This window comes from Phyllostomus discolor, chromosome 6 (genome assembly GCF_004126475.2).
Source record: "Phyllostomus discolor isolate MPI-MPIP mPhyDis1 chromosome 6, mPhyDis1.pri.v3, whole genome shotgun sequence".
In the NCBI taxonomy this organism is placed as follows: domain Eukaryota; kingdom Metazoa; phylum Chordata; class Mammalia; order Chiroptera; family Phyllostomidae; genus Phyllostomus; species Phyllostomus discolor.
The window spans coordinates 164,788,799-164,810,100 of record NC_040908.2 but is presented as its reverse complement, the minus strand read 5'-3'; the positions used below and the strand labels follow the sequence as shown (position 1 = coordinate 164,810,100).

The 21,302-nt window shown below is 64.1% G+C and overlaps 1 protein-coding gene across 3 annotated transcripts in view; it reads left to right on the top strand.

Annotated features, from left to right (window-relative positions):
* The first annotated feature begins 222 nt into the window (after window positions 1-222).
* Window positions 223-21,302, top strand: part of MACROD1 (mono-ADP ribosylhydrolase 1) — a 135,506-nt gene continuing 114,426 nt past the window's right edge. Inside the window, exons 1-3 of one of the 3 annotated variants that reach the window (XM_028516626.2) lie at window positions 223-679; window positions 11,218-11,319; window positions 11,895-12,011. In XM_028516626.2, the coding sequence (XP_028372427.1) occupies window positions 382-679; window positions 11,218-11,319; window positions 11,895-12,011 (517 nt within the window). In that variant the 5' untranslated portion in view covers window positions 223-381. The remainder of the gene's footprint in view (window positions 680-11,217; window positions 11,320-11,894; window positions 12,012-21,302) is intronic. The other 2 variants (XM_036029637.1, XM_036029636.1) reach the window with 2 other exon arrangements.

Genomic DNA, 21,302 nt, shown 5'->3' with positions numbered 1-21,302 from the left:
GGAGGGCCGGGACAGCGGGTGCCGACCCGCCCCGAGGGAGGGGCCACGTGGCCCCGCGACCCTCGGAGAGCCCAAATGAGAAGAGGGAGGGAGTCCAGCGCGGCGCGAAGCCCGGCGTGGAGTGGGCTAGGGCTGGGCGAGGTGGGCGGAGTGCGCACGTGTCTGTGCCCGAGTGCGGAGACCCATCCGGCCGTCGGGACTACAAGTTCCAGGGTGCTCAGCGACACGCCTGGGCTGTTCGGGCCGCACGGCCCGCGGGCTTGGAGCAGGTCGCCGCTGGCTGGCACGCGCCACCCCGTTCCGGAGTAAATAGGGAGAGACTCTCCTGAACACCGTAATTAGAGTTCAAGTGGGCGGGGAGCCGCTCCGCGCCGCCTGCTCATGTCTCTGCAGGGCCGAGTGTCCTGCCGCTTGGCACTGCTGCGTGCGGCGGGGCAGCTGCTCGGCGCCCCACGCCCCTGGCCAGGCCCCTCAGTGGGTGCCACGCGGACCCGCAGCAGTGCGTGCGGCCTTCCGGCCTCCCTGGGCCCCTACGGGGTCTGCGCGCGGTCCCCAGCGGGAGTTGGGGCTTGGGGGGCGGCAGCGGTGGGGCGGAGAGCCGGGGTGCGCACCTGGGCCCCCCTGGCCATGGCGGCGAAGGTGGACCTGAACACCTCCACCGACTGGAAGGAGGCAAAATGTAAGTGTAAGCAGAAGGGGGGCGAGGGGCGAGGGCGGCCCCACGTGGGCCTTCCGAGGCTGGACGGCACCTCACCAGCAGTCTCTTCCACCTCAGAGACCTGGGGAGGTTGGGGCCCCCTATGCCCTGGTGTGGACTCCCGCACTCACAGCCACGCCCCCCGTGTTCCCAGCCCCACAAAACAGTTCACCCCAGGTCAGCTCCAGGTTCCGCGTCTTGGGCTGGGTGAAGAAGGTGGCCCTGCCCCCCGGGAATGGGCCACTGGGCAGCCTTAGAGGTCGTCCAGGACCTACCCCCATGCCCCGTTGTGCAGGAGGGACACTGAGGCCCAGTACTTTAGCCAAATAGCCCAAGGTCACTTGGGAGTTTGTGACAGAGCTGACATTAAGGTCCTGAACTCCCAATGCTTGGCATAGCATGGTTTCTCCAGTGGTGGCATTTCGGGCACAGTGGCAGGGAATGGGCTGAGGGGATAGCTCTCCGACTGGAGTCCCACTTGGTGGGATCAGATAACCCCTAGGAAGGGCCTCCCCGGATGGGCCTGTCCCACTTCCACCCTCCTTCCCCCAGGGCCTGCCTCTCTGGGCACGTGGTCCGATGCCCTTTCGCCCTCATCATTGGCCTCCTGCCACTGTAAGCAGTCCCTGGGGCACCCAGGGCAGGACGGCTGGGGAGCAGGGCAGAGATGGGGCATTGTGTCTGTGAGAATAGTGACCTCGCCCCCACAGGGCAGGCATGTCCCTCCCCCCTCCCGCACAGAGCCAGGGAGGGAGGCAGCCTGACCGGCAGAGCCCCAAATAGCCCCAGGAGCCTGTTCCAGCTGCCCCTGCCCTTCAGGGTCTGCTCCCTGGGCCCTAGCGACCATTCCCGGCTGGATCCCCTTTCAAAAGGGCAGGGAAAGCAGCTCATTGGCTGCGCCCGCCTGTAGAGTGGCTTTGGCCAATGGGGCTGAGAAGGCAGGCCTTGGACAGGCGGTGGTTGGGGGTATGAGGGAGGCATCCTCCCGGGATTGGAGGTAAAGTTCAAGAGGACTTAGCCCCGTCATTAATTGCGTGGCCTGCACTGGGATCTTAAAGTGCCCGCAGATAGCACTTGACTTTGCTCCGTGAGCACACGCGGTGTTTATGGGCATAAGAACACCAGTGAGGGCAGCGAGCAGAGGCCCCTGGCAGGGAGACTGCCCCGCAGGGAGCTCTGCTTCTCCTTCTCCGCCCATGAGCAGTAACCCGGGGGGTGGGACAGAGCCAGGGAGGCGGGGGGCCCAGGCACCACCAGCTCCGGATCTGCCTTGATTTCTAGGATCCAGCTCCCTGCCAGCGCCATTCCTTGGTGCTGCTAGAAACTTCCAGATGTCATGAAGCAGCGATTCCCAGGCTGCTGCTGTGCCTCTCTGCTTGGAGCTGGGGTTCCCGTCCATGCAGTCGGTCCATTTTTATTGAGTGCTTTCTTTCTATGTGGCTGGCACCGGCCGGGGCTGGGGATTCAGCCGAGAGGGAGACCGGGAAGGACCCTGCCCTCACAGGGCTTCTCCTCTGCAGGGAGGGAACTGGGTGGAGAGCACGGCCATCCCGGGGGCAGCGCCTGGCAAAGGTCAGGGCTGTGAGGAAACCCTGGCAGGTGGGGCTGCCCGAGCGCCAGCGTCCAGTCCCAGTCCGGGGGCGTGTGAGGAGGGCGGCCTGGCCCCAGGTGCCCCAGCACCAGGTGTGAAGCCCCCCCGCTGGTATGTTGGGGGTGAGAGAGGGACCCCCATGTGTTTCAGTTATCTGTCACTTCTGGGTGGCACATTATTACCCCAGGAACCAAGGGGCTTCAATGGCAGACACCGCACAGCCTCCGAGGCCCACGAGCCTGGCAGTGGCTCAGCTGGGTGGTTCTAGCTCAGAGGTCTCGGGTGGCCTGGGGACCCACTTGGGCCGGGGGCGAGCTGCTCCCGGGTGACTCACGTGAAGTGGCTGTTGGCCGGAGGCCTCAGTTCTTCTCCACGGGGCCTCCACGGAGCGGCTGGGGTGTCCCCACGACACGGCAGTGGGCTTCCCCCAGAGCAGGCGACCTGGGCCAGGGACCACGAGGAGACCGAGCCGGCAGCCACGGTGCCTGTCTGCAGCCTTGTTTCCAGGCCTCGCGGTGTCTCTCCTGCTTTACCCCAGGGCTTAGAGCCAAGCCAGGGAGCCCCGCCCACCCTCCCAGGGCGGGGAAGTGGGCTCCACCTGGGGAAGCAAAGATCATCAAAGGATTAGGGGCATATTTCTAAGGCCACCACACTGGGTGGTGCTCCCTCAGCTGGACCCCACCTCAGAGGGGGTCCTAGCTCTGGTCCTTGAAGACCGCACACCTTTTGCTCATTATGTTCCATTTACCCTGGGGGCGGAGTCACAGCAGAGCGAGCCCGGCATACAGACCTTCGTCATGCGGACGGACGGTCAGCACTTGCATGGAAGTATCCAGCTGTGCCTCCCCACCCTGGTCGATAGGTGGAACACTGCCATCACCCTGGCAGGCTCCGTGGAGGCCCTTTCCAATCAGTAGCCTTTAAAGCTAGTTGCTCTTCTGTTTGTTCGTTTCTGCTCGAACGTCATAGGAACAGAGGCGTGCGGTGTGGGCACCTCGTACTTAATGTCTGCGATGCGTCCACGTTGTCGGGTGTGTTGACCATTTGCTCTTTTTTATTGCTGTATAATATTCCACGGCATGGACATACCACAGTCTGTGTCCCCATGCTCCTGTGGATGAGCGTTAGGGTTTCCGGTGTGGGACTGTTGGGAATAAAGCTGCTCTGAGTGTCACGGACACGTTTTTGCTGGACACATGCTCTCCCTTCTCTTGGGGGCACGTCTACATAGACCTCCAACCCCCCGTCTGCGCCTGAGACAATCCTCTCTCAAAGACTGGCACGCAATAACCAAACTCACGAGATACCGATGTATAGGCCAGAAGGTGGATGCCCATGCCCTGGCTGGCGTGGCTCAGTGGATTGAGTGCCGGCCTGTAAACCAAAGCGTCGCCAGTTCGATTCCCAGTCAGGGCACATGCCTGTGTAGTGGGCCAGGTCCCCAGTAGGGGGCAGCCACACACTGATGTTTCTCTCCTTCTCTTTCGCCCTCCCTACCCCTCTCTCTAAAAATAAATAAAATAAAGTCTTAAAAAAAAAAGAAGGTTGATGCACAGTTCAAGGTGGGGAATTAGAGCAGGAGGTTGGGGGACCCTCACGTGCCTGGGCAGAGCCTGCTCTCCCCACAGGAAGCGCCACGTGGGAGCCAAACTGCAGCCTTCGGGTTGCTCAGCAGCACAGGCTCTCAGCTGGGGAGCTGGCTGGGTGACTTCGGGAGCCGATCCCACCGCCCTGGGAAGGCTGGGCAAGCGGCTCTGCCGGGGGTGGACCCGCCCACCGAGGAGCCCCTTCCCGGGGTGCTTGCTCAGTGTCCCCATCTCTGTGTGTGTTGTGGCGTGCCCGCACCGGGGCCCGTGTACAAATGAGGCGCCAGTCCCACGGCCCAGCGTGTCCTCTGGACAGGTGGCCAGATGCTGCCTTGCTCTGGGCCTCCTCTCCACCTTCAAGTGGACGGCCCACTTATGGGGGCCCATCCCCCTCTAGGTAAGTAAATAGTGTCAGGATGGACCTTCCTGAGTAGGAGACATTCAGTCTTTTTGTGGGGTGGGGGGGGCTCTGCAGAATCTGGCTACAATGGCCAGGGTTAACTTCTCTGATTCCCTCAGGCAGTGCCTTCTCATCAGAAAACGGCAGAAACGTGTTGTAACGGCAGTGGGGCGTACAGGGACTTAAGGTCAGGTACCTGGGGTGTCCGAGGACCGTGTCACCAGGTGAGGGGGCTGGCCTCCAGGAGGGGGGCCACGGAGGCTCCCGACAGCTCTGCAGGCTGTGTGGGCGGGGCTGTGTGCTAGAACAGCATTGGCGCTCTCTGGCTCGGGCAGGCCCTGCACCCCTGCTTCCGTGCTTCCCGAGCCTCAGTTTCCTCACCTGTGAAACGGGGCCAGCCACACCCGCTTTGTGGGTTTTGCAGGTTGGGCCTGGATCACATCAAAACCATTTGTACACGGGGGGCCCCCAGTGGCCCCCTCGGTCCTGTTTCCTCTCTCTGCTCTGTCCGGGGACCATGGTGACACTGAGCTTGAGTCAACTCCTCTCTCCCGTGGTCTCAGGTGCTGGAGCCTGACCTGCGTGTCCTGGGTCGCATTTCCTCTCCCTGATGTCACAGCCTCAGTGGGCACTGGGCCAGGGCAAGGACCCCTCGAAACCGTGTCCTTTCACACAAGGTGGGCGATGTATCCGCTTCGGCTGTGGAACTGGGAAATGTTCGGGCACCTGGGAATCGGAGGGGCCTCCTCCCACCTGTTTTCCGGGGGGGGGGGGGGGGGGGCAGCCCTGTGCGGAGGGAGGGAGGCGAGCAGAAACGCTCCGTGGGCCTCGTGCTCTTTGTCTCCACTGCTCGTGCCCCCGGCTCTGACAAGACCCCGCTCCTGGGGGACGGCGAGCCCACTTGATTAATGTCGCTGCTGCCGCGTCCGCAGAGCCGGGCCGTTATCAGCCCTGCCCACCTGGCCTTCTCCGGAAGAGCCCGGAGCCCCCTCCGCGCCAGCCTGCCCTCACCTTTCTGAACACCGGCTTGCAAAGCGCCGTAAAGACACTTCTTAAAACACATCATTGAATTCCCGCTCGCCCGCGGCACTTTATGGTTCCGGCACAGCCTGCTTCCTCCCGCGCAGCCGGCGCCCGGGAGCCCATGAAAGCTTTGTCCGGGGTCAGGCCTCCCCGTCAAAATTTACTGCAAACATCTTTTTACAACACCTGTCTCACTGAGCTGTGAAATACGCTCGCCTCTCCAGAAGAGAAAGAAAATTAAAACCTCTGTTGTACATCTTTTATAAGAAAAATAAAACTCACTTGTGCTTTAAGTCTGCATCTGTCTTTCGGGCAGAAGGAGGCGGAACGTGTTCTACTGTGTGGGGTGTGTGCCCTGGAGGTCTCGCTTCTCCCCCCGCCCCCCCTCCCCTGCTCCCCAGCCCCCCAGCGAGTGACGAGGGCCCAGGGGCAGCCCCGCTGACAGGAAGCCCAGGCGGTGACGGTGGCACTCGGTGAGGATGCTGTTGTCTTCTCCTTCCCCGTAAATCGGGGACCAGTGCGGCGTGTGAGCCCCTCAGGGGTCCGCCAGGCTGCAGCCGCCTGGAGGTGAGGACACGGTGCCCCGCACGCTGGCCTGGAGAGGTGTGTGCTCGGGGACCGTGGGCTGGAAGGACAGGCTGACGGGCGTCCCCGGGTCAGCACCCGGCCGCTGGTGGCGGAGCTGGGAGCACCGGTCATCTTCTGTGTCATCTCTGAGGAGCGGGGCTGTCTTTCGGACTCTGCTGGTCCCTTGGACCAGGCCACACATCCTGGGGAGGGACGGTGCAGGAGAGCCTAGGGCCACACCCTGCCCAGGCTTGCCCGTGGCCGGGCGAGCTTGCTCTGCTTCTTCTGGAAAGGCAGGCGGTGGCATGTGCCAGAGGGTGGGGACCTGAGCCATCTCCAGGCACCCCGGACCAGTTCCGTGGGTGCCCGGGCCTGCGCCAGGCAGAGGGACTCAGCTCAAGGGCGTCCCTGTGGGATCAGCCTGGGTCCCAGCTGCTGGGGTCTGTCCAGCGCCACAGCAGCTGCACTCACTTCCCGGCCCCCTGCCCAGCCGGCGGGGGGTGGGGGGGCCTGCACTCGGGCATTCCAAGGCCTCGGATTGGGGGTGTCTTTGGTCACAGTTGTGCAAGGTGGCAAATGTAGGGACCCAAGTAGTTTAAAAAGCTCCTCCACTCACTGTGCCCCGAGTTGAAACATTTTTTGTCTTGTTTTGTTTTGTTCTCTTTTGAGTCTCTCCTGACTCGCAGGAGGGAGGAGGGCTTCTCTCTGCTGTGTGGATGCATTTCACGGCCTTCCAGACATTCCCACGGCCATAGCAGGCCCAGGCCCCAGGGAAGGCTCACGTGCCCCTGCCCCACGGGCCAGAAAACTGGGGCTCAGAGAGGCTGGGTGGCTTGCCGTGACCGTGACTGTGGCATTGGGAGGTCCCCAGCCCAAGGCCTGTGGGGGCAGGGAGCGGGAGAGGGTACAAACCACAGCCACGGCCTGCACCGGGGGCGCGTGGTCTTTGGCAGGGACGCGGTGCGGCTTCTGTTCCCCAGTCCAGCTGTTCTGGGTCACCCTCCACGTCTCCACCCACACGCTGCCTGCAGCCTTAGGGCTTTCGTGCCCGCTCTTCCCTCTGCCCAGAGGACTGTTCCCTGAGAACACTCGCCCTGAACGTCCAGGCCTCAGCCCGTTCACACATTGATTCGTTCCACGGTGTCCACACATGGCGGGCACTGTGCTGGGGGTGGGGGCCCGGAGTAAATAGGACAGAGCCAATGTGGCCAAGGTCAAGTTAGGAATGAAGTGTCGGACCGTCAGAGCAGGGGCTCTGGGAAGGGAGGGCAGGGAGGCGGGGCCTGTGAAAGAAGCCCAGGCCGGGGCACAGCCAGTTTGGAGGCCGGGAGGCCGGGAACTGCCTGACCCGGGAAGGACCGACAGGTGAGCTGCTCGGCTGCCCTGTGCCGAGGTGCACGGCCAGAATGACATGTCGTGGGGAGGGCAGCCCTGGAGGAGCTCGGGGAGGAGACAGGCCGGTTACCCGGCCAGGTAGGGACTTGGAGTTGGACATGAGCTCTGAACAGAGAGACGGTTTCCGACTTCTGTTCCTACGCCCCTGGGCTGCCGCGTGAGGAACAGACCAGCGGATGGACACGGGGCGTCCGCCGGCAGATGCGGGATTTGGCGGGCTCTAGGGAGCGATGATGGGGGCGTGGCCCCTGGCGGGGGCGAGCGGAAGGCGTGGTTTCTCGGGTTCTGGGGGGATAGATATCAGCAGCTCAGAAGATGACGAGGGGCTGGAGGCGCGGCCTGGGATTGGGAGCGGGAAGGGTTTCGAGTGCGCGGAATGGCTGTGAGGACCTGGGAAGAGGGTGTAGCTTAAGGAAAAGGGGGGGCACAAGGAGACTGAGGAGGAGGGCCAGTGAGCCTGGTGGGGTCCGGGAGGGGGGTTCCTGGGGTGGGGGAATGAAGGGGCTGTAGGGGCTGAGTGCACAAGGGAGGACAGGATGGGCCACGTGGCCGTGGCGGGTGAGGTGTTTTTGACCTTGGCCTTGATGGAGAGGTGGGGCCAGAGAGCTGTGGGCTGGGGGCAGCACGGGAGGGAGAAAATGTAGACGGTGGAGGAGACGGGCAGAGAAAAGAGGCCACAGCTGTGGGTGTGGAATGCAGGGTTGAGGGAGACTCTTGCTTTAGAGGAGACGGGAGACCGGAGGGTGTTTCAGGGAAGAGGGGACGGACACCAGAGGGTGTTTGAGGGCAGACAGGACAGTTCAGTGGAGGGGCGCTGCTGGAGCCAGTCCTCCGGTCGGCAAGCCAGGTGGGAGGACTGGGAGGAGGGGCCTCCCTGCACACTGACTCAAAGGAAGGTCGAGGCGTGGGCAGGTCAGGGGTGGCGGGGGCTTGCTGGTTTGGTGGGAGGAAGGCTGGGGAGAGGGGGGAGGGAGGCACCCACTTCTACAGCAGCAGCTGGAGGGGCTGGGAAGACGGGCCACCAGCGGGAGGTGAAGAATTTAGAGAGAGCCATGCGCTTGGTGGTGGGGTTTTCTCTAGCGATTTGCAGCTCCTGGGGCAGACCAGAGAAGTCAGGGGGATGCTTCCTCCAGGAAGCGGTCCTGGCTTTCCTCTGTGCGGCCTCCCACCTCCAGGCTTGGTGGGTGCTCCATAAATGTGTAGCAGCTGACTGACCTGCACCAGACTGCCAGGGAGAGGCAGAGCCCGGATGGAGCCGGCCTTCCCACAGCCTGTTGCTCGCTGGGTGGTCCCGGCTGCCGGCAGCTGCGTCCTTTGCCTGTTCACTTCTCGCTTCACACACAAGGGGGCCTTCTGTACCCCCCACTTTACAAAAGAGGACACCCAAAGCTTGGAGAAGTGCTTTAGCTCCTTCTAAAAACCAGCACCCCACCCTGTACTGCCATCCCCATTCCACAATACATGAAGAAGGGAAACATTTTTAAAAGGAGATTTTCTTTATTTGCTTTTAGAGAGAGGGGGAGAAAGGGAGAGAAGCATCGATGTGTGAGAGAAACAGTACATTGATCTGTTGCCTCTAACACACCACCAACTGAGGACCTGGCCTACCACCCAGGCATGTACCCTGACAGGGAATCGAACCGTCGACCTTCAGTTTCGCAGGCCGGCACTCAATCCCCTGAGCCACACCAGCCGGCTCGGAAGGGAGGCTTCAAGGAGAAGCCTTTGGCCCATCTCTCAGATATCGCGTGGGGTCACGTGCCCTGTGGGAGGGCAGCCCCTTGAGGAGGGGGCAGGGAAACAGGCTGCGAACGTTCAGGGGCACTGGTGACCGAGGGGACCCTCTGTGCTGGGTCCCCTCCCTGGTGGGGCTCGCCTTGGCCTCTCGGAGAGAACGAACACGGCGCGTGTGTGGGGTCCGAGCCTGTACCTGGTGGAGGTGCTTCCGGCCTGACCGCGGTGTCCCTGGGATGAAGTCAGGCCTCGGCTCGGTGGCTCCTCCGCAGGCCCCACCTCCTCCTCTCAGCGTCCCCCCCCCGCCCCCCGCGCTCCCCACCCCCTTTGCCCCCCGGCCCCGCACCCTGAATTTCACGTGCCCACGACCCTGAATTTCACGTGCCCACGACCCTGAACATGCTGCTCCTGCTGGCAGAATGCCCTGCCCTGCCCTGCCCTGGCTGTCTCCCACCCCTCTTGTGAGTCTCTCTTAAGCCCCCCGGGGCTGGGGTTCCGGCTACCTGTCCCCCAGCCCCCTGGCCGGCCCTCCTCGGCTCTTCCATGGACTGCTCGCTGGCCTGCTTGTGCAGAGGCCGGTCAGCCTCTGCCTCCCGCGCTGCCTGGCAGGTTCTGCAGGGCCGGGACCACGTCTGCACCAAGTTCAGGACCCGCACTTCGTAGGGGTCTGGGGAAGGGGGGGACGTGGCTGCCAAGCGAGTGGCTCTGGTCTGAGCCAAAACTGAAGTGGATTTGGGTGCGATGGGCCTTTTATAAGAATCCCACCAGAGTGCTGGGCAGGACCACGAACTGGGCCCTTTCCGTGTGCACCTTGAGGAGCGTTCTTGAGAAGCAGAGGCTCGGGTGCACCGGGTGACTCCGGCAGGGAAAAGGGCACTTGGAGGGCACCCGCCTCTCCCTTGCATACCTGCCCCTTGCAGCCTTCTGCCCCAAAGGCTCCAGGAGGCAGCCCTTCCTCTCCGACCACTTCCTGCAAAGGCCCTCCCACCTCTGCACACTTCCTGTCGCCTTTCAAGTCCCCTGTCTCTGGTCTTTGCTGTTTGTTGTCTCCCACCCTCTGGCGGGTTGGTGGAAACCGCCCTGGCTGGGGAGTGTGCGGGTCCAGCCAAGTGAGCCTGGGCCCAGCGCCTGGGCGCCCTGGTGGCCTCAGGCCAGCAGGGGGAGCCCATGAGCTGCAAACCTGGACCACTGCTCGGGAGAGATCCCTGGGAGAGGGGCGCTCTGGGGGACTCTGCCTGGTGCCGCCCAGAGGGAGGCCAGGCCCAGGGCCAAGGTCAGAGCAGGGAAACCAGCCTGGGTGGACCCAGAGTTCATGAGTGGATGGGGAGGCAGGCTTTTCGCTTGAGAGACACAGGTGGCCTCCTAAGCTCCCCAAGCACCTATTTCCTCCCCCGCAGAGCGGGGACAGCTCCAGCTGCTCCCTGTACCAGCCATGCCACGGGGTGGGGGGGGGGAGGCCCCAGGGGGCGCCTGCCCGTGGGACCCCCTCAGCAGGGGCTGGGGGCGTATTGCGAGCGGGCGGCAGGTCTGCCCGGCTCTGTGGCCCCCTGCCTCGGCCCCGTGTGTCCCGAGCCTCCACACAGTGACAACGGTGATGTGACCGAGTGACCATGTAACAGATGGCTAAGGCAACCCGCTGATGATGTAACTGATAATGTAACTGATCGATCCCATAACAGCTTGGTAATGGAACTGATTGACGATGTAAATGATTGATCGCGCAATTGATTGATCATGTAATGGACTGATAATGTAGCCGATTGATGATGTAACCGATTGTTAGTGTAATGGATTCCGTGTCACCAACCTTCCTGGCCCTCGGCGTGTGTGAGTAAGCTTGGAATTATTCTGCCAGGAGTGTCTTCACCCCCACGCTCTGTAAGTGAAGAAGCTGGAAAGTGGCAAGAGTTGATTTCTGAACTCAGGCCTGTGGTGCTTGAGAGACAGCCTCGACCTCCCTGGGCCTCAGTTTCCCCTCCTGCACAAAGAGGGCGGGGCGAGGCGTTCTAGGGGCTTCCAGACTCCAGACACCCCAGGCAGGGAGGCCCCTGCCTCCACGCCCCCTCCCCCGGAGGCCATGGGAAGCAGGGACTCCTAGGGCTGGTTTTCACCCTCGGACAGGGCGAGAGTCCCGAGACCCGTAGGGAGTGGGCCCCCCCACACACTGCAACCCTCCCTGCCTGCCTTGACGCTCCGCCCTGCCCGCCCCGCCTTGCCCCTGCAGCGTTTCTGAAAGGCCTGAGTGACAAGCAGCGGGAGGAGCATTACTTCTGCCAGGACTTCATCCGGCTGAAGAAGGTCCCGACCTGGAAGGACACGGCAAAAGGTGGGCCTGCTGGGGAGGCGCCCCCGGCCCTGGGTTCAGACCAGGCTGAGGAGGTTGGCGGCAGCGTTCACCCAGTGCTTGCCGTGCTCGGGGTACTTTGCCTGCATCACTGAGATTAGCTACTGCCACAGCCCGTGGCCGGTCTGGTTTTTACCCCCGTTGCACTGTGGGAGGCCAAGCCCAGACCCACACTTGCAGGGCCCTGGAGCTAGGGTTCGTAGCGGCGGTGAAGCGGCTCTCAGGGGTGTTCCTCCGTGAGCGCCCGGGCCCTGCAGAGTGCGGTCCTTGTGACTGGTCGCCCAGGCCGGCCCAAACCCACCTGGGCCAGCGCCACACCTGTAGAGGGGCAGGAGGTGTCCATGCTGTGCCTGTGTGCCGCGCTGCTGTGTGGACTCGAGACCTCGTGCTGGTGCACGTAGTAGGGCCTAGTCGATGCGGGCTGTCCTAACCGGTGTCCTCAGGAGACCAGTTAGCTGGGCGGGAGTTGATGGGGGCGCCTGGCCTGTGGGCCCTGGTGGGTTGCTTGGCCTTGGGGGCCGTCCTGTGACCCCACTGTCAACACCTGCTCGTCCCAGGGTCAGCCGCGAAGGTGGAGGAGCCCAAGTACAAGAAGGACAAGCATCTCAACGAGAAGATCTCGCTGTTCCGAGGCGACATCACCAAGCTGGAGGTGGACGCCATCGTCAACGCCGGTGAGTGGGGGCTCCTGGCCGGCCTGAGCCAGAGACCCGGTCGCCTGGTCACCTTTGCTCTGCTCTGCCACGCCCCACACGGGGGGGATGCCACCTGGCTCCAGCGAGGCTGGGGGGGCCGGACTGGACGGCCTGCTGGCGCCACTGCAGCCCAGCGTGTCGGCTGAGCCGACTCCCGTTCCCTTGAAACCCTGACCCGCCGTGTCGGGGGCGCCTTGGCTGAGCGGCCTCACAGCTCCGAGACCCATTAGCGGCCGGGAAGAGAGAGCCTGGCTGGAAGCACGCCGGGCTCCCCTTCCAGGAAGGCGGGTGCCGGGCCACCACTTTCCTTCCTCGGCCTCCCGCCCGCCCGCACCGGCAGACCTGGAGCAGGCGAGGGAGCTCGGGGAGGGAGGGCGGGGCCGAGGCCTCTGGGCCGCAGGCTCAGCTTTCTGCGACGGCTCCTGCTGGCTTGGCAGTTTCTTGTGATGAGCGGAGGGGGACTGCTGCTCTGTCCCCTCTGGAGGAAGGAGGAAGGTGGCTGCCCCCCTCCCAGGCAGGGGTGGCCCGGCCAAGGTCAGGAGCGGGGCGTCCAAGTGCGGTCAAGTCTAGCAGGCGTGCCAGTGGTTTGTGGGACGCGGGTGAGTGAGGCTGGACCCAGGCCTGGCCCCCCTGCTCTCCGGGCATCACAGGAAGGAGCCTCTCTCTTGGCACAGTATTTGGGGACTTGGGCAGACCCTCTTGTCTTGGGCTCCCACTCAGGAGCACCCCCAGAATCGTCTCTAATCTCCTTCCTCTCACCCCTGGGCTTGTGGCCTGTTGTGTCTGACCCCAGCGCTGGCCGGGGAGTAGGGTGGTCAAGAGTCCCTGGGGCATGGTGCTGTCGATGTCGGTCTGGCTAAGTGACTAGGCTCCTGGGTCCGGGGAGAGGCGGCCGCTCGGTTGCTCCGGGCCTGCTTGTCTGTGGTCTGGGTTGCATCTCCCATAGCGGCCTCGCACTGCGGGTCTGCCTGCCGGTGTTTGCTGGACCGTGCCGGTGCACGAGTCTCCCCCCTCCCCCACCGTTGCTCGTCTCCGTAGACATGGTGAGCAGTCACATGAAGGCCTGGAGCAGGGGGAGCTCGGGTCACCTTTGGGTTCCTTCTGCTACATTTGCTCACTTCCCTTGGGCCTCCAGGGTGCTGGGGGGCAGCAAGGTCTGTGCGTCCATCTGGGGAGACGTGGAGCTAAGAAGACAGGCCGAGCTGGGTTGGCAGATGTCACGGCAGCCCAGGGGAGACGGGTGACCTTGTTGTCCTGGGTCCAGGGGTGGATGGCCTGGGGTGGAAGGACCAAGCCTTGGGGCTGCGGCCGAGGGGACAGCCCCACAGGCCCCCTGCCCGGTGTCCCTCGCCTTGTCCGTCACTGGCCCAGGGTGTGGGAGGCGACCTGCTGGCACGTCCCTGGCTGAGCTGCAAAGCGGCCAGAGGGAAAAGTGGGGCATCTTATCAGCTCCTTCCCAGCCGGGTGGGTGGTTGGCAGGCCGGGAGCGGGGGTGGGCCGGCCGAGGCGCGCTGTTGGTGGGGGGGGGACACAGATGGAGTGGGCGGCGGCTCTGGAGGGCTGCGGTGTGATTAATGGCCCTTCCCGAGTGCCCTGTGCCTGGCCGGCCTCCGAGTGCAGCGGCGCTGGCAGCCTCTGGCGCTCAGAGAAGCACTCCGGTCCCGGCTTCGTTGGGCCGCCCCGGGCGGGGGCGGGGTGGCGCGGCGAGGCGCGGCGGCGTGTGTGGTGCCTCTCCGAGGTCGCCGCTCTCCCATGTGCCTGCCTGGGGTCCCGTCTCCTCCTCTTCAAGATGGGGGTGGTAGAGACCGGGCTCCGGGGTGTCGGGGGTATGAGGCGCCGATGCTCGTGAACTGTGATGCGCGTGCACGCAGCGTCGGGCACGGACTGAGGGCCCCGCGCCTGCCGTCGCAGGCGAAGCTAGAATCGATGCCTCGGTTGTCCCTCCGGCTCCGGCCCTGCCCCAGCGACGGGAAGGGACGCGGGGTGCCTCCCACGGATGCGCAGTTTTCTCCTCCCTCTGCGTGCCTCAGTTTACCCAACATCTCTCGGCGTGTTTTCTTGGGAGCTCCTTTTTTTCTAGAAAGATTCTCACAGCAGGGAGAACCCAGAACCCTCCTAGAGCCCCAGGGAATGGCTGAGGCTGGCCTTGGACGTGGGGTTCCCACACAGAGCCTGCCCCCCAATCCAGGTGCTCCGTCCAGGTGTTTGCCTAGCCCTGGCATTCTGGCGGGCTTGGCCCCAGGGAGGCCTCAGGGGTCCTTGGTGGTTTTGGCACAAGGCCCCTCCCTGGGGGGGCAAAGGGTCCTCCACTGGGCCTCATCCCTGGGGCCCCCACCGCCTTGGCTCAGGTTGCCCACTGCCCACCAGGGGGCAGCAGAGATCGCGGTCCCCACTCCTGGAGGCGCCCATAAATCAGGCTGTTTATTGGCGGAATAAAAGTCGGGGCATAGAGGGGCTTTTCCGGGCTGCATAAATCTGGCTTGTGCCTCATGAAACCCATATGTGCTTAATTCATATGTAAAGTTTCAAGCAGGAAGAGAATACGTGTCCATTAAATTCTATTTGACTTGATTATAATCATTAGCCGTGAATAATTGCTTCTCAGCGACGACCGCGGAGCCACCACAATGGGAAAAGGGAGCGAGCAATTATGCAGGGGTGGAAAATTTCAAATTTTTAGTTTTGCAGCCAGGGGTGAGTGTGGGCCCCGTGGGGGTCAGGGGCCCAGGGGGACTGGCGCGGGTCGGACCGAGCCTGGGGCTTGGGGGCAGCTCCAGAGCTTCTGGATGTTGTGGGGGTGCCCCTTCTTGTCCCTGTGGTTGGAACGGGGGGCAGGGAAGATGCCATCACTGCCTGGGCTCCCCTCCAGCTGCAGGGATGACCCTGATGGGGAGACTTCAGAGGAGCTGGGAAGGGCCTGCGAGAGGAAAGGGGCTTGGGGCCCCCCAAGACCCCTCTGTGCTGAAGAGCTTTGGGCTGCCCCTCAGGAGGGCGCTGGGGATCCTGGAGGAGGCAGGAGCCAGGTGCCCCCTTCCTGCCTGTGTGCCCCACAGTTAGGACCCAGCCCGTGGCTCTCTCCGGATTTGGGAAATTCACATTGCATTTCCCAACTGGTCCCTGGCCATTGGAGGCACAGGGCTGGTGTTCACCCCCCTGTGCGGACATTTGAGTTGGACTGGTGTGTGTGTGTGTGTGTGTGTGTGTGTGTGTGGTATGTGGGGGCGGGGGCGGGGCGGAGGGTAGAAGGGGGACTGCCTGGCCAGTGGACGACAGGGCTTGAGGTCACAGGGGTCAGGACCAAGTCCCCCCAAGTCCTCAGGCGCAGTGCCTGCACCCCTGGACCCCGCTCAGCCCGGCGGGCCAAGGCTGCTTGCTCCAGCAGCACCCGGAGAGTCTGAGGCTCCTGCCATCTGCGCTGGCTACGGCTCCTGCCCACCGGGGCGCGCCGCATCCATCTTAATTAAATTGGGCTGCCACGCTGGCGAGATAAGCCATGGAGCCCCGATAGGCCCCCGTTCTGCAGCAGGAGGTTCTGGGGGGCAGTGCCTGCCTCTCCGGCTTGGCCTGTGCCCCCCCCAGACTGTGCCTGGGGAGAGCCGTGCCTGGATCTCTTCCGGGTCTGGGGGTCCCTACCCCCAGGGATGCATCAGCTTCCGGAGCATGTGCGTCTTCTCTTTACCATGGGGAAGGGTTATGACCTTGACTGGGTCGCTTTCACGCCCTTGAGGTTCCCAACGTGCCAGGCCCGTGCCTATGGATCCCTAGTTCTCGACCGACAGCCGAGTCCCCGGCAGGCAGTGTCCCAGCACAAAGAAAGACCCCCATTCTGGGCCAGCCCAGGGGTTGGGCTCCTGGCTCTGGCCTTCAGGCATAACCAGGCAGCGCGGGGATGAATGCGGTGCTCTGTGCAGAGGCAGAAAGAACCTTTCACCGGAAAGGGCTCCCAGGCCAGCGAGCCGGGGCCACGGGTGCAGGGGCCAGGCGCCGGGTCAGAGGCCCAGCGTCCCTGCTGGCCGTACCACAGCCTCCGGCCACGTGTGTCCAAGCCTCCACTTCCTCATCGGAAAAACTGGTCATCCCCAGGCCCGTCCCGCGCGGCGGGGCCCAGGGCCCGACACATTTCTGGGGCCCCCAGGAAATCCTCACCGGGAAGCCAAGGGCAGGAGCCACTGAGTGCAGTGTGATGTGATGAAGGCTGGAAGCAGGGTCTGCGTCCAGTGCCGTGTGACGCCGTGGGGACCATTTGATGTTTCAGGAGGTGGCGGGAAGCGAGGCGGGTCAGCGGGGCCCTCGGGCCAGGCCGGGCACACCCGTGTCTCTCAGCCCCACGCTGGCCTCGATGGGCGTTCTCTTAAGCTGCTTATTTATTTAAAATAAGTCAGGAAGTGGTGCTCTTTCCTCAAGTCTTGGGGCTTTGATTTGTGGTCTGCCAGCCGCTTACCGTGCCCCCTCCTCCAGCTGAGTCAGCAGCCGGACCCCTGGCTCCCTCCCCCCGCCGCCCGGAGGGCCCCTCAAGGCCCCTGGACCACTGCGCGGAGCCCGTGATTTAGAGACCGCCTTGATGGACTAGCAAGCAGGGGGCCGGGGACGCCGGCTGCCTGGTGGGAAGTGATCTGACGCTAAACTGTCGCCGTAAATCGCTTTATCTGTCACTTCAGATTTAAATGTGTTTGCCGAGGCTCGCCTGCACTGCCGCCGGCGGCCACCTCTCTCCGCAGCGGGCAGGGAGGGCGGGCGCAGGTGGGGACCCGGGAGCAGCGGCCGATCTGGCCGGGCCCTGCCCCCGGGAGAGTGCCCGGTGAGGACTGGCCCCTTCCCTCTGCGCTGACCCCTCTGTGGCCCCCCTCCCCCGAAGGCCTCTGTGAGGCGGGCAGGACTGTGAGCCCCATTTTCAATGACCAGACCGAGGCTCAGGAAACGAGAGGACACGCCCCAGCTTGGCAGGTGAGCTCACGCAGACGTGAGTGGTGCGTCTGCTGTGTGCCAGGCGTCCGGGTGGGCCCCGGGCTGCGGGAGACACAGCCTCTTACCCACCATTCGGGGTGAGACATGCGGAGACCAGAGACGGCAAAGTGTGTGAGACATGGCCCTCCTGCCTGCGGGGAGTGGGAGGCAATCAGGAAAGCTGCCTGGAGGAGGAGGCCCTTGAGCCGAGAAGGGGGAGCATGCCTGAATCAGAAGCTGGACAAGGGCGTGCCAGGGGCAGAGAAGGAGAGTGCTGGCAGGGAGGGGCGGGCGGGTGGGGCTTGGGGAGGCTCCAAGGTGCTTGGAATGAGCCACGGCTGGTGCTGAGCCGAGGGCCTCCCTCCCGGTCTAGGCTGCATTCGCACCCCATGCCACAGGGCTCCTGGACTCCTGGTGTTGTGTCGGCCCCACGGTGTCAGTGGGGAAACTGAGGCACAGAGAGGCGAAGCCCCCTACCTAAGGACGCACAGCTAAACAGCAGTGGTTTGCCAGACTTCTTTTTTTGAAGGTGGGTGGGAACATCTCTTCTTTCTTCCCTTTTCTGGTTGCAAAATGTGGGTCCCCAGAGTGGGTGTGCTGTCGCCTGTCCTCACCGCAGAGGGACGGAGAAGGTGGGTGGTTTGGCGTGGCAGGTGGGCGGTGCCGAAAAGATGGAACCGACAACGTCTGGGTCCAGGTTTGTGGACCTCTCGAGGCCTTGTGGTGGGCTCCGGCACAAGGAGCCCCCTTGGCGGTCCTGTGTCCCAGCCGCTGTGCCCAGCTAGCCCCACAGAGCCCTGCTTCTGGGCTGGGGGAAGCTTCTGATGGAGTGACACCCCATCCCCGGCCGGGGGCTGTACCCCCAGCCACACACGTCCCCTCACTTCCCCCGTTTCGCTGGGAGGAGGCTGAGGCACCACAGAGCTGCAGGCCGGTGAGGGGCAGGGCCAGGAGCCAAGCGCCCCTCCCCTCCCCCGCTTTGGGACTCGGGGTTTAAGGAGAGTGCAATCAGGTTTGCTTTTCCAGAAGCTCCCTCTGGTCCCAGCTGGGGCTGAGGGGCGCCGTCGATGGGGGGGAAGCCACCTGGGAGGGCTGGGGCCCAGGCGGCCCCCTCCCCACTCGAGAAAGCCCAGAAGGCCTGTGGGAGCGCGAGGCCCAATTTCCACCACGGCAAGCGGAGGGCGGCTCGCTGCCACAAGGTCGGGAAGCGGTTACATAAATTCATAAATGATGGATTCCTCCTGAATTATTGAGATTCCCTCGAGGGCTCACAGGCCCCGTCCAGAGTGCTGGGCTGTGGCCCCAGGGGGGGGGGGGGGGGCGGGGCTCACGGACCTGGGCCGGCCCCTCCCTCCCCAGGTGCTCGGTCACGTCTCCTGTTTATTAGCCGCGTCCACCCTGTCCTTCCACAGGGACGTGGGGGGGGGGACACGGGCCCTGGACCCACGACCCTTTGTTCTGGGCCTCAGTGAGTGTCTGTGGGATGAAGGAGTGACCCGTTGCCTTTGAGAGTCCATCAGGCAGCGGGAGGGATGCCCACCCCCCCACTGCCGCCCCAGCCCAGGCTCCCCTGCCCCTCCGTGGCCGCAGAAGCTGGGCCGGGAGGAAAAGCCCTGCACAGATGAGGACAGTGGTGGACACCTGTGGGCTGCGTGTGAGGTCCCTGGCTCTGGGGGTGCAGGGCTCGGTGGCTCGGTGCCTGTCCCCACCGGCCTTCACAGTCTCAGAGGGAGACGGGCGATACCTGGAGCACAGAGAGGGACGGTGACCCGCTCAGGGTCACACAGCAGGAAGGCGGCACATCGGACCTTCCGGATCCCCTTCTCCGGGCCCTCCCTCCTTGGCCGTGGTCTCCCCTTGTGGCAGACGTGGTTGGGAGACACCTGCCAGGGCTCTGCAGCCCTGGCCCTTCCTCGCGGCCCCGCCCGTCCTCGCGGCTGTCTGGCCTCCGCACCTGCCCCCGTGTGCCCTGAGTGTGCTGCACCCCCAGTGCAGAGCCAAGGAGGCCGGAGCTTGTGGGAATGTGTGTGCTGTGAAATTAATGGGGATCATTAAATTGGCCAAGCGTGAAAAGGGCTGGATCTGTAGGCCTTGGCTTGTTGTCCGGAATGATCTGCCAGCACTTGGCCCAGGGCTGGCCGGTCGGCTCCAGGGCCCCCCCCCCCACGCCCAGAGGCTGTGACTGGCCTGCCCACTTAACGGAAGGGCGCCCTGTGCCCCCAGGAGGTGGAAGGGTCTGGTGCAGCACGGGGAAGCCACGCAGGGACGGGGGCTCCCTCCCCACCCCAACACCCAACTCTGTGCAGACCATGCAGTGTGCAGGGGCATTGAGTTGACCCTGCTCCTCCAGACCCCTGGGAGGGGCTCACGCACACACCACGCCCTGACCCGGGGGCCTCTGGGCGCGGCCTGGCCTGGTCCCGTCTTGGGGTGGTCTCCAGGATGTCGCATGGCGGAAAAGGGAGTCAAAGGATCCAGCCCTGTTTCTTCACCCCCTACTTCCTGGCTCCACTGTGGACCAGCTGTGTGACCTTGGGCAAGTGGCTTAACCTCTCTGAACCTCAGTTTTCTCGTCTGTAAAACGGGGACAAGAGAGCACTAGGACCCATGCCCCTGGGTTGCGGTGTGAAAGGAGACAGCTGGTGGAGATGCTCAGAACAATGTCTGGGACAGCGTAACCCTTGACCTTCGTCAGCTCTGTGCTCACTGCTGTTGCCACTTCTCGGGGTGGGGGGGGCTGCTTACACCCTCGGGGTGGAGCCTGCTCTGCGCTTGGCACTCGGCACTCGGGTTAGCGCCAGGGACAGGGTTTGGCCCTCCCTCTGCTGAGCCGGTTAAAGCTCCCTCCCTCCTGTCTTCCCTGTGGTGAATGGAGCCCCAGGTGGCAGAGGGCCCCCTCCCGACCCCCAGTCTTCTGTGTTTGGGGTGTCCTGACTGGGGGTGCAGGACAAGGGAGTTGCCCCCCACCCCGCCCCCACCACAGCAGGGCTGTCAGCGTCTGCCCTGCCTTCCGTGGAGAAGGGTGTGTGTGTGTTTCGCACAGGAGTCACCTGTGCGGGGCCAGGATGGTGGCTGGCCCCTCCTCTAGGAGGCCGGTGACGGAGGCGCTCCCTGTCAGCCTGTGCCGGCTGAGCCGAAGCCACCTGCAGGGCTCCCCACCTCCACCCCGCCCTGGCAGCCTCCAGCCCGCCCTTCCTCTCTCCTCTTCAGGGTCTGGCCCCACTTCAGAAGCTCACCTTTAGGGCTCACTTGTTTATTTTGCGAGCTACTGGTCCCGCCACACCCTCAGGCCCTGGGGCACAGCCCTGTCCCCGGTGGCTGCAGGGGCCCCATCACAGGCCCCCCCCTCATGCCCTGAGTCCCACTTCTGGAGGCGGGCGCTGTGGCTGCTCACGGGACAGGCTGGAGTAAGACCCGGCCGCCCTGACTCTGCTTCTCCTCTGGGGCCCAGCTGCCCCGGGCGCCGGCCGCAGGGGCGCACCCAGGGGAAAGCTGAATCCCTGCGGGTGATCTTTTCGCACTGTAGGGGCTCAGCAGACGAGACCCGCCGTTCTCATCCGTGAGTGCACCTCCCCACCGCCCACGGGACCCTCTCTGGAGGGGTGGGGCCCTCTGACACTCAGTCTCCGTGGGTGGACAGGGTCCGCCCACGGCTGGTGCTCGTTGCTCCAGGGGTGGCCGAGAACGCCTGCCTACGTACGGGCTGCTGGGGCCAAGGACCCTTGGGTGGGAGCAGGCTGCCTGGTGGGCACATGCTGGGCAGGGGAGGGGACATAGCTATTTATGTCAGGAGGCGGAAGCCGGCGAGGACTTGGGAACATGGGTCTCGGGGGCTGCAGACCTGGAGGAGGACGGGCCGTGTGGCAGGTGGAGCCTGGCAGTGGGGGGGGTGGGGGGCCATGAGCACAGACGGGGCGGAGGGCAGAGGCAGGGGTGGACCCGGCCGACCTGCCTCGGTGGGGTGCCACCCTCTGCTTCGGGTTATTGAAGCCCCCTCGGCTGCACCCTGCTCCCAGCGGCAACAGGTGGTCTGGGTGCAGCGGCACCCACCCTCCTCCCCAGCGCCACGGCCCCCCCCACCCAGACACTGGAACCGCCATAAAAATAGGAGCTTCCCCGTGTGTGGGCAGAGAGAGGCCCAGCTGCCAGCCGTTCCCCCGCCAGCAGCGCCGGCGTCGGCTTTATGATTGCCGCCCGGCTGTATTCCTCCACGGTTTCAACATCATCAAACGCCACATCCCTTTTGAAAAGCACGAGCTACCTTGCTGAGGATGTTGAGGAGAAACAGGAACATTAAAATCCGTAAAGCAAATGGCCCAGAATTGA